This window comes from Anas platyrhynchos, chromosome 4 (assembly GCF_047663525.1).
Source record: "Anas platyrhynchos isolate ZD024472 breed Pekin duck chromosome 4, IASCAAS_PekinDuck_T2T, whole genome shotgun sequence".
NCBI lineage: Eukaryota > Metazoa > Chordata > Aves > Anseriformes > Anatidae > Anas > Anas platyrhynchos.
In genome coordinates this window covers 34,739,657-34,757,042 of record NC_092590.1, presented here as the reverse complement: position 1 = coordinate 34,757,042, position 17,386 = coordinate 34,739,657, and the positions used below count along the sequence as shown (strand labels likewise).

Genomic DNA, 17,386 nt, shown 5'->3' with positions numbered 1-17,386 from the left:
CAACCAAATGCAGTGGGCGTACATAGGGAACAGAAAGGTATTCCTCCAAGTTGGGCTGTTGTATGGGCATCATCTAGCTCCATCCATCCTCAAACATGTCGGCTCAATGTACTTGGCACAGTTCAACTTCCATTTTCTGAGACTTCTGACAGCTTTTCACCACCAATTTACATGCAGTTTTAGGACAAGCAACTCAGAGTGTGTTAAATACTCTAAGCTTCAAAAGAGTGTTTAATATAAGATTATTTTCCAGTGGATAACGTGACTTGGACATGGCTGATATTTTTAAACATAGTTTGTAGTGCTGCAATCTATTGTTTTGAACTACATATTCAATATATTTTTCTAGTTGTAGTGCGATTTTCAACTAAAGTTTTGAATATCACAGTGGATAATTTCAGTCCTTCAGTGTGACATCTGCATTTTCAGGCATTTGGTTTACTATCTAATGCTTCATCAGGCACAGGGATCATTTGGGTCACTCAAATGCACAGTAATGGGGCAGAAACTTTGATTCTTGTGACTACGATTAGCTAAAGGATTTGGTACTTTCTACATTGCTGAGGTAGCACATACATATCAAGAAACAGAACCATTTCACAATTTTAGACTACCCTGATACCTCTAAGTGTTCCTTATAGATGGTCTTCTATTATGTTTCATACTTTGTACAAAAAAAAAAAAAAAGCTTTTTTTTTTTTTTTTAATAAGTAATAGTTCTATCTGCAACATAAAGTGCAAGCCTAAAAGAGGTTTTATATGCTCAATTTTCCTTTCTGTAAGGCCCCTTTTTTTTGCTTAGGCATCTACATTTTTTCTACTGTTTTAAAAATGTTGTGCGTATATACAGTGGAATTTTCAAAGCCACCACGAGGATTTGGATGCCAGACTGCAGTTCAGTTTAATGAGACCTGAACATCCAAATCCATACTCAGATTGAATATATATTAGACTTTCTATACGTGATGGTGAACAGCTAACAGAACGAGCAGCTATGCAAGACCCAAAAGTATACTCAATTTGATGTTGCAACACCTTAGTTGTTCCAACTAGATCATCAGCAGCAAACTGAACCACACAATGCCACAGTCAGTTGCTTCTGTTGTGCCAGATACTAGGAGCAAGAAGCTGCAAAACCATTTCATTTGCAAAGGAAGCCAAATTCTAAATATAAACCTACCATTACAGTATATTCCTTTACAGTCACAAGTACCTCCCATTCCAATTAGTGTTTTTACAGGATTTTAGGGAACCACCCTCAATGATCAGCAAACCTGTGCCAGTTCCTTCCCCTGCAAGGATTCCCTGTGCCCTTCCACTCCAGGGGCTGTTTTAAAGGAACAATCAGGTTAGGGCATGTTGGGAGCTCTGACCAAGGATAAGGTTTAATTACAACACCCTTGCTGCCTATGATGGCCACCTGAATCACCAGTTGGCCTTTGCCTCTATCGGATGTAAAATTATAAAGCCATACAGACACAACTGACTGTCTGGTGTTAGCTGATGTTCTAGCAATGTTTTTTTGTAAGGGCAGCACATTTTTGTCTTATAGGTCTCCCAAGAAAGGCTTTGCATATATTCATACTAACTGTAAGGAAGAAAAGCTAAGGACAATTCTTCAGGAAGCTAACATGTCAGTTAAAGGAAAGCAAAGAGAATTGATAGCAACCAATTATAAAAAATAGTAGGAATGATCAGTGCAATAGACTTGGCAAAAGACTTGGTTCATTTTCATCAGAACCTTTTTTCCTTTTTTTTTTTTTTTTTAAATCTAGACCTGGTTTAGGACCAAACCCTGTCTTTAGCTGAAGATAAACTACAAACTAAATATGGACTTATGTAAGTAACCAGTGTTTTTCTCATATCGTTTTAGAAAATAGGTATATATATTTTTATAATCCTTAAATGATGAATTCCCGAAAACTATGAAAGTTTTTCCTCTTTGCACAGGAATCTGCTTGAATGTCAATTTAATGATTACTACTGGTAGATGGAATTTTGATATCCATTTGGTAGTGATTTACACCAGTGTTTTCAAGGCTGCCAACAAGAAATCCAGAAGGCAGGCAGCCAAAATTCCAGAAGAGACAACTGTCTTTTATTTTATAGCTTATGCATTTTGAGCTTAATATGATTTTCCACTAACAAGTTCTGTACCTTCTCCAAAGTGTTAAAACTGGTGTGCAGAATTGCAAGTAACACAGCCTCTTCAATTCAAGGTAATATTAAACTCATGGTAAATTATAGATGTTACACTGTTTACTTAGGGGAAAAAACAATAAGGTTAGAAGAACTATGCATGATTTATTGCAAACATTTGTTTCAATAGCCACTTTAAGCTTGACAGTATACAAAACAACAATATGTTACCTAAGTGTTGTTTCCTGTTTGATACAGAATGAGCCAATACACAAAAAGACATGGAAAAGACTCTTGTAGCATTTAAGAGGAGCACAAAGTAAGTCGTGGTTATTTCATGTGCTTGAGAAATAGGATGTGAGTCATAATCCTTTCAGAGAGCCATCAAAATGAAAATATATTTGAAGGAGCAAAAAGAACAGAAACAAGATTTGCTCATTTTCAGGCAGAATTACAGCAGGCCCATGTTAGCAAGCATGGTAAGGTCCAAATCTTTGTACAAAGTATGACTGCATGCTTGAAGAGCTATAGCACTAATTTTATTCCATTTGCAACAGCAATATTTGTGAAGAAAAAGCTATTAATCCATTAATCTGTACTTGAAACAACACCTTAAATAACACTTCATATTCATCATTGTGAAAGATTTGCTTTTTGAGGCATTTGATCTTCCACCGATCACCCACTGCAAAGACGATCCCTCTATCAGGATAGCATGTGCTCATTACTCCTACTAAGAGCAACAACAGCTGCCACTTGACCAGGACTGCCTGAAACTAAAACAATAGCAGCTAAGATACTGACTGTACAGAAAAAGCAGTCCTCCGTGTCTTGTTTGCCTCCTGAAACTACAAACACACAGAGTTGAACATCACAAAGAATACCTCTCATTTAATCAGAAATGACTTTATAGTCAAGACATACATCAAAACCAAACGAGCTGTAGATAGTGTAATTTTAAAAGGTAAAAAACAAGTTTTGCCTTCATAAGTTTTGCTGTCATAAAAACAACCTTTAGCCTTCATAATAGAAAAATCTGTCAGGTTTTAAAATAGTGTATTATTTGCGCTATTAAATTATTACATGTTGATGTCATGGCATCACATTACAGTTGCTTTGTACACAGATTTCTCACTGAAATGTCATTCAAAAATTAGTATTTTCCATTCAGTTGCAAAAATAACTACTACATCAATAAGCAGCCAAAGCAAGTTACTTTGAAAGCTCATGAATTAATCTTGAAACTTCTATAGTCTATAACAGTCTATAGACTGCACATGCAGTCTATATTGACATAAAAATGCAAAAACACATTCTGCCTTCTTCAGATATAGGTCCAAAGAAGTTTATCCCACAACCCTCGGGTAGCCAATCTAATGGCCCAATTCATACTGAAAAAATGGACTTGAACTGATGCTCCATATCCGGATATGGACTGGGAATGACTCCTCCTCTTTTCTTCCCTCTTCCTGGTACAGGTTTTTGTCCAACTATAAAACTTTTATTCCTGTCTCCTTTTCTAGTAAGATTTGTTGACCCTGATGAATTCCTAAGCTACATCTACATTTAGACTATGTGGCAATGTAATGAACACATGCCAGCTTTAAAAGAACCACTCTTGCAGAGCAGTATGGATCTCATGGCATGTTTGTACCATGTAGGTGCAGCATTATAAACATGATCTTATTTGAAGGTAGTTTATGAACCCACAGGTTGTAAACCAGCAAGGATCATGACATGCATGACTGAGGAAACAAAAGGCATTACACATGATATTGATCCCACATGATCATTCAATCTAACAGCACTGTATACATTTCCTTTTAGCTGTTACAACCTATACAATATACACCCTCTGCACATATCCAACTTGGAACAGGCTCCCATGCACTAATTGCTCTTACCTATAGCTCAATTTTAATATACATGATGCAAAAGAACCATCATCGATTTTTAAATATACACAGAAGAGAAACCAGAGGTGTATTTTCTGTGTTTTATTGATCTGATACAATATACAAGCATACACATCAGTATAGTCATGTGTACATGTCTGGATATACGTACATAGACGAAATGCAATATGTATGATACATACAACAAACAAGGCCAGGTATCTGGTCTTGCCGAGATGTGCCCAGCACAGGACCAATGAGCAGGGTAGAGGCATATGAGCCCTTCACAACTGTAACACTGTCCTATCCTACAGCTGCCTGGGGACCGGGATCCTGCTGTCCTATTGACAGAAAGACAATAGATATTTATTACTCTAGTAATAAAGAGGAAAGTTACTTTTATCTTACCATTGGGTATTATGTTTTCCAAAGGACCCTATGAGTGATCCGTTATTATGGGGATAAATCATGACTTTTTGGCCAAAAAAATCACAACGTTTTGGCCTATAGTACCCTCTCCTGAAGCAACCACAGTGGCAGTCAGAATCTACTGGCATGCTAATACAGGTTTTCCACAGTAAACAGTTACTATTATTAATTTGTTATTGACATATTATGAGGAAAAAAAAAAGTAAACCAATTTGATCAAGTTATCAGACACCTGTCTGTCTGATTTACATGGGAAACCACACTTGCTTGGAACTGAAAAAGGAGAAACGCCATGGACTCACAGCATACTCTACAAAGAATAAGAAGGTTTGTTAGAAAGTTTGTGGCTATGTTAATATATTAACATTTTCAGTTCTTGAATACAGAAAGAATACTGGTGATACAGTTCCAACAGGCATATTTTGCTTGTTAAAAACATTTCAAGCCATACGTTTTTCCACAGACTACCATCATTTAATGACCTAGACCTGAATTTCTTCCTCTGTTGCAAGTTCATGGCTTGGACAAATAAGACACGTTCCTATCATTCTCCCATTGGACATTACTGGAGAAGCAGTAGGTGTCTGCATAGTAAGTAAAGAGAGAGAGGGAGAAAAACTGGGGGTCATTGTTGGTGAAGGGTATCCAGGATTTTGGACAAATGGAGAACGAGGGTATTTTTTAAATGCTTGCACTGATATTGTATTTGGCATTCGAGGTGGCACTGTCCTTACGCCAGGTTGAGCTATAGATGTTATCAAGGGAGGAGGAAAATTAGATGATTTCTTCTCCTTAGGGAAGCTATGAATGTGCACACTTTCATCTTTCAGTTTTGCAATATCATTAAACACTGAGGCAAGAGGCTGAAATCTGGGTTGCCAGCTGAGCACATTATCCCAGTTGTAACCAACTCTAAGATCCTCATCAGAGGTGCCAAGAGTTACAAGTGAATCATACCCAGGGTCCTGTCTATCTGATATCAAGGCATATTCTCTTGTGAGGTCTGTCATTATGTCCTTCTCTTTTATTCCAATTTTCTTTAGTGTCTGGGACAACATCGTGTTCTTTGCATAGACTGCATCACAGGCTTCTTCTCCACCTTCACCTTGAATGGCCTGCATGCTCTCCATGCTTCGTGTGGTAGCCACAACATCAGTTTCTCCAGACTGCCAGGAGAACTGGTCAGACTCTCTTGGGATTCCTGAATCTGGAACCCGTGAGCCTTGCTCACTCAGCACAGAGCTGGCCCTCTTGCTGCAAGAAAGTTCATTGATCCTTTTGATTTCTTCATCCTCCTCTGTTCTTCCTTCAGCAGAACTGCGGCCACTGGAGCCTGAGTGCCTGCAGGTGACACCATCATCCTTCCTCTCTTCGATTCCTGCCAAGCTCAGCCATTCTGCTATGGCACCCATGGGAAGCATACTGCTCTCAGTACTTTGGATTTTCTGGCAGTCCTCATCTTCTCTGGCCAAATTGAAATCAGAAGCTGAGGAGGATACTGCTTCTTTTTCCACACTGGAGTTCATTGTATCTTTCCACTTATGTCTCAGAATCAGTGCAATAAGGCTGATAACAAGCAGCAGAAACACTATCAAGGAAACAGAAAGGCTAAAGGTCAGGTGGTATGCTGACACAATGGGATAACTCTCAGGAGAATCAGAAACATTCACAAAAACAGTGCAAACAGTGAACTTTGATTCCATTTTTGGGCTCTGTGCTTTTATCAACAACTCCAGGTTGTCATCATTCCATTTGCTGCCATTTTTCTTTCTATGAACACTTTCAGTCAAGTATATATTACCACTCGTCTGATTTACAGAAAAGAATGGAGAAGTTTTTAGCAGTGAGTAATGAACAACTCCATCTAGTCCACCATCATTATCTGATGCTGTCACTTGGCCAAGCAACTGGCCTGCTTCGTTTTTCTCAGGGAGATTGAAGAAATACTGATCTTGTGCAAACACTGGGTCAAATTCATCCTTCCCCTCAATATCTACCTGAACTGTAACTGTGGCCAGTGAGTCACCTTTGTCTTTTGCTTGGATTATGAGACAGTATCTATTCTGACGTTCAAAGTCAAACATTTGCTTTGTATGAATATCTCCTGTCAAAGGATCAATGAAAAACATATCATGGTCTGTAGAAACTTCACGTTGAGCCAAACATGAAGACTGGATGGAGTAGGTAAGATGTCCATAAGAGCCTTTATCAAAATCCAGTGCATTAACAGAACACACAAAAGAAAAAGTAGGCAAGTTTTCACTGACAATACAGTTCATGCTGGGAAATAAAAACAGTGGGGTATAATCATTGTCATCTAGGACACTAATATGGACAACAGAAAAAGCCACATTTTTTACATCAGCTCCTCCATCTGTGGCTTGGACAACTAAAGTGAATTTCATGGTTTCCTCATAATCCAGAGTTTTTATCAAATCCACTGATCCAGTTTTCCCATCCAAGCAAAAATATTGTTTGTCATTTCCAGAGATTATAGCATAAGTGATCTCTGCATTAGTGCCCACATCACGGTCATTTGCTGAAACTTCAGTGACATGACTATGTACAGAGGTGCTTTCTTTAACATGAATATGGTACTCTGGGCTGCTGAATACTGGAGGATTATCATTGACATCCAGTACAGTTATTAGCACGGTAGCAGTTGCATTAAAGGAGGGCATTCCATGATCAGAGGCAAGGAGGACCAAACGATGGGAAGCAGCAGTTTCCCTGTCAAGACTATTGCTCAAAACAAGATTGCCAACGAGCTTGTAGGATGTTTCTGACTCCATGACACTTGTTTCCACAGTGAATAAATTCTCTGCATTGCCATCAACAATAGAGTATTCTATGTATGTATTTTCATGTGTCCAGTCGAAGTCAACTGCTGAAAATGTGAGAACACTTTCTCCAACTGAGGCATTCTCTCTCACACTGAGATTGTACAATGCCCTTGTGAACTGAGGGGCGTGGTTATTTACATCTTCTATGTGTACCTCTACGGAGGTGACTGCACTCAGGGCAGGATTGCCACCATCCATGGCAGCTATCAGGAGGTGAGTAATGTTATTGTTTTTCAGCTGTGACATTGGTTTGGTAGTGAACACTGAACCTGAAAACGAGATAGAAATAATAAAAACCCACATTCATTAGGGCATGTAAATGTGATTACAAAAGCTGAATCTTATCAGTCATGTTTGAAAATGACATGGTTGTGACGTAATTGTTGCACGCCCCGAAAGAATTCTACAAAATCACAGCTAATGCTCTAAGCCAAGGCCTACCCACAATGATGCAGTATCAAAAACACATACTGCATTTACACGAACAAAAATTTATCTTCCTTATAGCAGGTTGAACATGCAAACTTCAGAAAACAAAAGGCAAAATAAAACATTCCAAAAAATTCACCTAAAAATGCCTGGGAACAGAAAATAAGTGATGCACTTGCTCACTGAACAACAGTTACGTATCATTTTTGGAGTATCTAGTAATTTCTGAAGCTGGCATTACCAAAAGTTATACATACAAACGCATACTGAGACACATATACCCACAATTTGCTGCCTCCCATAGCATTGCAGACTTAAGTCAGAAAAATCAGTAAATCTCTTCACTGTTAAAGAAAATGATGTACTTTGGAAAGCGTGTTCTCAATTTAGAAAACTTTTATTAAATTCCATTTAGGATTATTGAATAACAAGTTCTGTAAAGCAGAAATCTTAAAAATATACAGCCCAAGCTGTAGAGAAGCTCCATTATAAGTTCAACTTATTCTGAAAAATAGTAGGTATGAACAAATTTAATACAGCCTAATACGTGATCTGAAATATCACAAGAGAAAACAAAATGTACAGTGAAGTTTTATTAAACTACATCAAAGGAATAGCACCTATGAAACATTGTGAGTAGATATCTTGTGTATAGGTCAGGGACAAATTGTGAACTCTGGCCTTTGATGTTATCAGTTCTACAGAGATAATGGCAGATTTAGCCAAAATATATGGTAGACTTCAGCCAACAATGATTTCCAGAACTGATCACTGGCAACAGGTGAGGAATGGAATAAGACTTTACAGTTTACAGTGAATAAGCTGAAATAATAAACCATGCTTACGGACTCACCATTCTTATGATCAATGGAAAATCCCTCAGAGGAGGAGAGGATCTTGTAGGAAATCATTCCATTATGCTGTGAATCCCTATCCACAGCAGAGATGGTCAGGACAGTGGCACCCACTGAAATGAGCTCTGGAAAGCTCACCTGGCATGTAAAGTAAAATGACAGTTTTGATAAAACTTAACGAAGTATTTTGAACATAAAAAAATACATTTCTGTTCTGGGTTAGGAAAAAAGAACACACACAAATACAATTCCCGACTTTGTCAAGTTTCATCTGCCCATTGCCTTCAGGGACAAAACAAAGAGCTGTGATATTGAAAATGCTGCATACAATACAGCCAAAATTTATAGTAAGATTTAAATAGTAGTAAAAGCCATCTAGTTCAGGTTTAATTATGAAAAATTCAATGAATTGCTGAATTTCTTTTCAGTAACATGCTAACAGAAGGAATACTTCATGGCACTCTGCAAATATGACTGGCTTTTCTCCCTGCTTTCAGAAATATCTTGATTTCTATAGATACAATGCAGTTTGCCATGCCAGTCTGAGGAATCTAAAATAAACAAACAAGAACACTAACAAAACCAAAACCAAACAATACACAACTCCTAGACTCTGAAAATTCCAGCACTAGAGCCTGAATAATCACCAGATTACTCCTGTAATTTAATTTTTAAAAACACTTTTTTTTTTTTCACTTAATCTGTAAAACCAAGCCAGTCCTTGCTCTTCTTAAGAGCTTCCATTATCAGTGTTTTTGTGATTAGTTTTCTTTCACCTTATAAATTTTGAATGAATAGCAGCTATGAAAATAGCTGCTGTAACTTCAAGTATTAGTCAAAATCATTTTGACACACAGATTATATGTGTATATAATAGCCATATATAGAATAAATATGAAAACACTTTAAAGGACAATAAAAGGGTAAAAATCACAGGACTGTTAACAGGGAATTATACATATCATTGATTAAAAAGAAGCAGTGTACCATACTGTCCAGGCAACATATCAAAACATCAGGACTGTGGAGAGAGTTCAGCTGTTTATGTTAGCACAGTCAATAGAACTGTACTGATTTACATCAGTTCATAACCCTGCCTGTAAGGTCTGCTTCTATCTACAAAAAATTCCTAGCACCTGCACAAGCAAGTACTTGCCTAAACTATTCGTCAAAATCAGACACACATGAGTGTTGAAGAAAACTTAAGGCCAGATCTAGAAATCATTTGAGCATTAAAAGTGCATTTTTTTTTCTGGGATCTTGACTTAAAAGTTTAAGTGGGTGATTTACACAAAGCCTGACAACTCAGATGCCTGAAAGTTCCACAGGTGCCTAGAGCCTGACCCAGTTATCTGAGTGGCTAAACTGCTTCCCCCACACATGCTCAGAGGTTGAAATTTCTCTACTAAGCCAAATGTTTAAACTTATTTCTTAAAGCTGTCTGAGATTTATAAATGAAGCATTACTAAATCCAAGTCTTCTGTGGTGCCTCATATTTTTGGCTCTGAGCACTCCCAGCACACAAAAAGCACCAAGTCAAGCAAAGAGCTCAGTTCACAGGCCCGCAAAATGACTGAGGCCGGCAGGCACCACAGGAATCCATCTTGTCCAAGCCCTGCTCAGGACAGGGTCACCTAATGCAGCTATCTCAGGAATATGTATGCTTGTGGTTTTGGATAACTCCAAGGATGGAGACTCCACAGCCTCTCTGGGCAACCTATGCCAGTGTTCAATCACTGTTAGAGCAACAACAAAGTTATTTATGAAGCTTAAAAGGAATTTCCAGTATTTCAGTTTGTGTCCATTGCCCCTTGTCCTGTCACTGGGAACCATGAAGAACTGTCTGGCTCTTCTTTATTCACCCCACCAGGTTAGGATGCTCAGGAGGTAAGATACCTCCTGAGCATCTTTCTTGCCAGACTGAAAAATCCACGCTCTACAGTCTCTTGGCCAAGCCCCATAGCCTAGCCACACATGGATAAGGCCTAAAGAGAGGACTGCTTTGTCAGCTTCATTTCCCCTGCAGCTCTAGACTCTCTCTCTCTCCTGTCTGTAACCCTCATCAAAGCCCCTCAGACTTTGTCTCCCATGAAGAAGTCAGGCAAATTATTTAATTAAAAGACCTTTGTGTGGATTCTGACTCTGTGTGCTTATTGGCATGGCGTACCAGGCACGAACCCATGGACAACATCTTGGTGGCCTGTGGCTCTTAAAACAGCCTTGGTTCAAAACATTGTCAGACAACTTGTCTTCTACAATAGTCTTGCAGTTCAAAAGCTGAGCTGTGTCCTCTGTCTAGTATGAGCTGCTAGGGAAGTCAAAACCGATACACCCCCACTGCCTAGAAGAGTGCCATGGCTATAAAGCAGGGCTACGTGTTACAAACCATACATGCTTAACCTACCACAGGGACGTTTACTACACCTCTGTAGAGCTGCATAACTGGAAATGAAGAAATACATGCCATAGTAATTGGGCCAAAATAAACGTACCAACTTGTTTACCATTCTGTCAGAAGGAACAATCAGTCCTGAACAATGGACACTGCTCCCCAAACTGGTTTTGGATTATATCCAGTAACTGTGTGATGAATGCACAGTGTAAGGAGTACAGCTAGCATTCACACCACTTCTCTTCTGAAGCCAGAAAACACAAACATGAAAACTGAACAATTCTCTCAGTCCTTTCAGCAGAATTCTTAGGAAAGGGCAGGAGTTTCCTAGAAGAGTATTTTGCACAATCTGCTCTGTTTCTATTCTCAGTAATAGTTTTCAGAGACCTCCCTTCTTAGTGGTGATCAAATAAATTTTTAACACACAAATATAAATATGTACTCCCACTACTTATCCTCATAAAGAGAAGGACATCACACATTTGTTGTTTGTTTCCCAATTCCCCACCTGATATGAATCCTGAGTAAACACTGGTGGGTTATCATTGATGTCCAAAACAAGGACTGTGAGTTCTGTTTCTGTTTGATGGACAGAATCTGAAACTGTGATTCCCAGCTTATACACAGCAGTTTCTTCAAAATCTAATGGTTCCACCACTGTGACTACACCGGTGTGCTGATCGATAGCAAATTTCATTCCAGAACTACTGTCATCAGTAAAGCCAAACTGAAGTGCCGGGTTGGAGTCTGCATCAGTTGCTGACACTTGAGTCACTGTAAAACCAGGCAGGACATCTGAAACAATAATTTTTGGAGTAAGTCATAACTAAAGAAGATACTACAATTTCTGAGAATTTTGCCAATTCTCTGATACTAAATCTTAGACATATGTAATTTTTCTGCCTTAGATTTTTTTTTTTTTGTCTTATGGCTTCATGTTTTAGAATAAAAGCAAGATCCAGAAATAACACAGAAACAAGTAGCAGATTTCTTTACATGCTTCTGCTTCTTTCCAGTTTTAGTCTAGGTTTTCTTTAGGTTTTCACAGATGCAGTATACTGATAACTGCTTCTTCGGCAGCAACAGGAACTTCCATGTTTTTCCACAGGCAACATGTGGAAACTTGACATATATTTAGCTGACATGAATTTACTGAACAGTGTCACAAAATTCCACAGGAATATTTAACTGAGGCATTAACCGAGTCTCCTGGTCTTTCTAGAATCAACAACCACAGTTACGAAGCTTTTCCACAGGAGGAAGAGGCCACTAGAGAGATATCCAGCCAGAGCCACATGGCACAAAACTCTTAAGGGCTCAATATATATTTCTAGGATATTTAGAAATTGTATACAGACAGCTTTTGTCATGTGTCAAATTGACAGTACCACAGATTCCAAATTGAATCTGACTATCAGTGATAATCTAATCAAGCCTGGAGCTAACAGAAACTAAACCATTTCCCATTTGCACGCCTGGGGCATTAAGCCTCAAACATGCTGTGCTGTGCCCTCAGGCAAATGTTCTTAAACTGAATACAAAAAAATAAATAGCCAGTACTTTACAGCTGCTGTGCATCCATGACTCCTGTTCTTGTCATTACCAGTGGGAGCTAAATTTAGAAAAGACTAAAAAAAATCACTGGAAAGACAGCCTTGATATATTCTGTTAACAAGAGGATTGGACTAAGTCTTCATAAACATGCTGCTGCTTATCTTAATGCATCACATATATGTCTGTAATTGAAACTGCTGGGCTTAGGATTTAAGATATGCAAGTGCTGAGCTAATGTCACAGCACATACCAGATGGGATGAGAACTCTGGAGGTCTGGGCCCTTTTCTTCATGTTCATCAACTAGATCAAGCTACATAGCACTTCAAAGTTTCATTCAAATTTACAGAAAGAATTTCTTTCATCACAATGAACTTCAGAATGTCTAATTTCTAGCAATGCTGGTTTTAACACCAAGTATTGTTATTGCAGAAAAGAAGAAATTGAAGACATCTGAACAATATGACATTGGAGTCCAAAAGGAACAGATTACAGATGTATTTCTGTAGAGTTTGTTTTTCTTTCTGAATTGCCTATGATTTTATTCCAAACTGTTCTTAAATACAATGTCTACAGACTAAGAACAATGCCTCTGAGAGCAAAAGCAGATCACAATTTACTTTGATATTTCAGTATTAATATGATCCATTATCCTTTTGACTATAATCTTATGGTTAAACAAATCACTAAAAGTACTGTTGTGGTCTGACAAACCCTGATCTTATCACCTAGCTGTACCATCACACTTACTTTCTGGGACCTCCACTTCCCCTGGTGGTTGGACAATCGGAGCATTGTCATTAACATCTACCACTTCTATCCTCACAATACTCGTAGCAGAAAGTCTAGGGTTTCCTTTATCAGCAGCTTGTACAACCAACCTACAATTAAAGAAAGCAGGAATTGTCACCATCTGTCAAAAGTCCCAGATTTATTCACCAATTATATAAACAGGGAAAAAAAACAGGTTAGCTCTTTCAGCTCCTTGTTGTTCAATGTAAATTCCATCTTTCTTCCCATAAGGGTGACTGTCTGCAGTTTTATGATTTGTCTCTTGTATGAACAATGTCCAAAAGACTCTAGGTGGCAAAAATATACTGAAATCATAAAGACAAAAGGATACATTTATTTCACATAATTTCATACAAAATGCAGGTAGTTAAAAAAGCTAGCAAGACTCTTGCAAATAAGACATTTCTCCAGAAAGCAATTCAGAGCAGGAATAAATTGTAATTATTGAATTGTCCTTTGGAGGAACCTGACTGTCCTCATTGATTACAGAGAGACAACAGAAACAAGAAAATCAGATGGCATGAAAACTTCCAAAGTAATACTTAGAGAATAGAAATAAACGCCCCTATTATACTATTAAGTGATAAACTGAAACTACTGAATACAGACACCATTTGTCAAAGTTACCACTGATTTTACTGGGACCAGAATCTCATAGTCAGATTAAGAGAGCTTGCCTTTAGGCATCCATGTTAGACCTGCATAAGGATCAGTAGTGAACTGTCAACAACCTTTTGATTTTCACAAACAACATAGCAAAGAAAACAATAAGCAAAGATAAACACAGATAGAAGGATGTTTACTCTGTGGGAACCAGCTTCTAAACAATACGGAGAAAACTGTTACTGTAAGCAAAAAATTCTTCACTCTTGCCCACAATTATGAATTATTCAGAATGAAATTTAAAATTAAATCTAACTCAGCAGGTGCTCTAAAAAAATAGATGATTGAAAACAGAAAACATCAAGCTACAAGAAAGAATTTACATGTCGGGGCCTGGCATACCTGTTACATGTTTTGGGTACTAACAATTTTTGTGTGTGTCATGTTTCCTGGATCTCCTTACAGATATTCTGAAAGTTTAATTTCTCCCTCTAAGTCACAACTGCTGTTCAAAGCGTCATGGAGATACCAGCTTCTAAATGCTCACATGACAGTACAGAAAACCAAGGCTGTAACTCAAGCTGTGGATTGCACTTCCACTCCTGAACCACATGAGCTCTGCTCTGGGTGCCCCTGTGGTTTCTGACACTGAGAGAACACAACTTGAATTGCCGACTAGTATTCAGTCAGTGACCATGTATAATTCCATATAGAAAGTGTATTTTTTCTAGAATGAATATTGGGAAGGTACATATGGAAATATTTTACTAAAAATAATCACTTTCTAAGGTTTCAGGAAAAAACTCTCATAAAAACATCTCAGCCAAGGCATTAAAATTAAGGTTCTGTCAACACTTTCATTACAATCCCTCTTACAAGAGGCTTAGAACTTCTGGGGATGAAAATGTTCAATTTAGATAAAATAAACAACTCCTTGCAAATTGGAAAGAACCAATGGTGTCATTTTGAAATTAAACAGCATAACACTTGTAAAAACTTCTTTTGCTATTCACTTTTCACCTAGCAACAGGATTAAAAAAGTATTAATAAAGAGAAAGAATATGAAGCTTCAGACTCCTTGAACAAATTGTCTATTTAAATTGCTAGAATTCCAATATAAATACTGAAATAAGTCAGGTTTCCAATTAAAGACAGATATCAGAATTGCTAGACTTACATGTTCAATGCTTCACTAACAGCAAACATCCTTCCCTGGAGGATTTATTACAGGCATTCTTCAAAGTACTACTTGTAAATAAAATGTATTATGCTATTTAAATGACTAAAAATCAGGACTGATGTTTCTGATTCACTGAAAAACTGAAAAAGAAACTCCAAATGAAGTACTCTGCATATTAAGTTAAAACAAAGCATTCCCTTTAGGAGACTATTATCTTACACTGATATTAAAAAAAAAAAAAATCATATTCTGTTCATCTTTTTAATGTGGTTTTCTAAAAGTTATTCTGGTTCATAAGAACTCTGACTGAATGATTAAAAATTTGAGGCCCTGGAGGATCAGAAACTTGCAAATACTTTAACTGATGCCTCAGCCATATGGAAAAAAAAAAAAAAGTAATTTCCACTAACACATATAAAGCAACCTAATTTTTGTAGAGATTGCAGTATATAAAAAGGGTATATTTATGAATCGGGATGCTCTTACTTTCTCTCAAGGCATAGTTTGTTTTCTTTCTAAATTCAAGTATGGCATGACTGATAAAGAAAAATTTTCACATCCACTTGATTGTATTTACTCACAATTTATTGGAAAACACTAAAAAACTAATACTGAGCACAAGACAATTTATACATTGAAACAGATTACAGAAGAATCTTAATCTGATTATACAGGAAGTTTGAAAAAGATTCTATTTTAAATCAAAAAACAGAACATGTCCCTGCTTTTTGGATTTGGTTTGAGTGCTTTCTCTCTGTCTTTATGTATAAAAAATGGTTCCAGAAAAGGAATGGCCATGTAATTCTTAATGAACTGAAAACCAGGAACTGTCATCATTCCTCTAGTGAATCATCATGCTCACTTATATCAGTAAGTGTTGCAATTGATTGAATAAAACTATTTTCCTTCTTAACTTTAGGAAGTACCCAAGAATCCATGGTACAAATCCATGGGCAGTTTTAGGGCTGTTTTCAATGCTGCCTGGCTTGCACCCAGGCTCTGTGGCTAATGGATATCAACTGAAAACTGTAAAACACATACCACGAGCAATCTCATGCTAAAGTGAACAAAAAGAAGAATAAGGTTTTATAGGATCCCTGCATACAAACCTGTAAGATGAAGTGTTTTCACGATTTAGGATTGTGTTAGTTGCTAAAATCCCTCTTGCTGAATCCATTAGAAATGTTGCATTTTCATTACCAGATAAAATTGAGTATTCGGTTTCTCCATTCAGCCCACTGTCAAGGTCAGTTGCAAATATCTGTTTAGGAGGAAACCTGATGCTTAATTCAAAATGGCAGAACATTATTTCAGCAAGAAAAAAAATATACTACAATTATCTATTTCTGCTTACTTTCCTCTTGACAGCACAGATTTAAGCAAATAATCATATTGGCCCTCAACACAAGTGTCATATGAGGTCATGAAATCTGCTCATGAATTGAGATAGTATGCACATAAATTCTTTGCCCACACAATCTGAAATTCAACTACATAAAGCATTAGAGGTGAATGTAATCATTTTTATACTGTTTACATTACTATAATGTTTCTGTTAGAATCCTATCTCTGTTTAGTGCCTAAAAATGAACTTTCTCACTAGCCCAGGACTACCCTTTAAAGTATTACTGCTATACAGATAAAGGGCAAAAGTAATTATTAAAGTTTTCAGACCTTTCATGGGATGGTTCACTAATTACTTTTTAAAATAAGAACAAGCAGCGTAAATGTTGCTATAAAAGCAATATTGTTAATAACATTCAACAGCAGCGCACAGGTTCCTCAAAGATTTTTTTGACTCTTCAACGAGTTGCCTTTGTATTTTTCTGGTTGCTGAACAAGCATTATAATGAGCACAGGATCCAAACCATGGCAGAGACAACCAGTCAGACGGAATAAAGGAAACATAGTAGAATGTATCATGTCATAAAATTTTGACTACACATCTGGGTTGACTGCCTTTTGATTTTTCTCCATTGCTGGACATATGTTTCTCTAAATACAACGTCCATCAGTTTCTAATCACTTTGCCTGTGAGGCATTTGTAGCTTTCCATTTATTTATTCTCTAGAGGAGGAATATCTTTAGTACCTAACATGACCCTCACTGTGACCTGACTTGCAATGCAAGAACATGTACTGAGGAAATTATGTGTTCTTCTAGTCCAACTGATGTCTTCTTTTGCTCTAACATGGCCAGCTGGAAACACTTTCAGAGAATGGATCCATTCAGAGGAAGAAGTGTTTGCACATTTAAATTGAGACAAGCTGCTCTTTA

General features: G+C 37.4%; 1 protein-coding gene across 2 annotated transcripts in view; it reads right to left on the bottom strand.

Annotated features, from left to right (window-relative positions):
- Window positions 1-4,121: 4,121 nt before the first annotated feature.
- DCHS2 (dachsous cadherin-related 2) overlaps window positions 4,122-17,386 on the bottom strand; it is a 106,762-nt gene continuing 93,497 nt past the window's right edge. For both annotated transcript variants that reach the window (XM_027456632.2, XM_038178743.2), the window contains exons 16-20: window positions 16,219-16,370; window positions 13,285-13,415; window positions 11,490-11,776; window positions 8,589-8,727; window positions 4,122-7,575 (exon numbers count right to left, since the gene is read on the bottom strand). In XM_027456632.2, coding sequence (XP_027312433.2) covers window positions 4,946-7,575; window positions 8,589-8,727; window positions 11,490-11,776; window positions 13,285-13,415; window positions 16,219-16,370 — 3,339 coding nt within the window. In that variant the 3' untranslated portion in view covers window positions 4,122-4,945. The remainder of the gene's footprint in view (window positions 7,576-8,588; window positions 8,728-11,489; window positions 11,777-13,284; window positions 13,416-16,218; window positions 16,371-17,386) is intronic.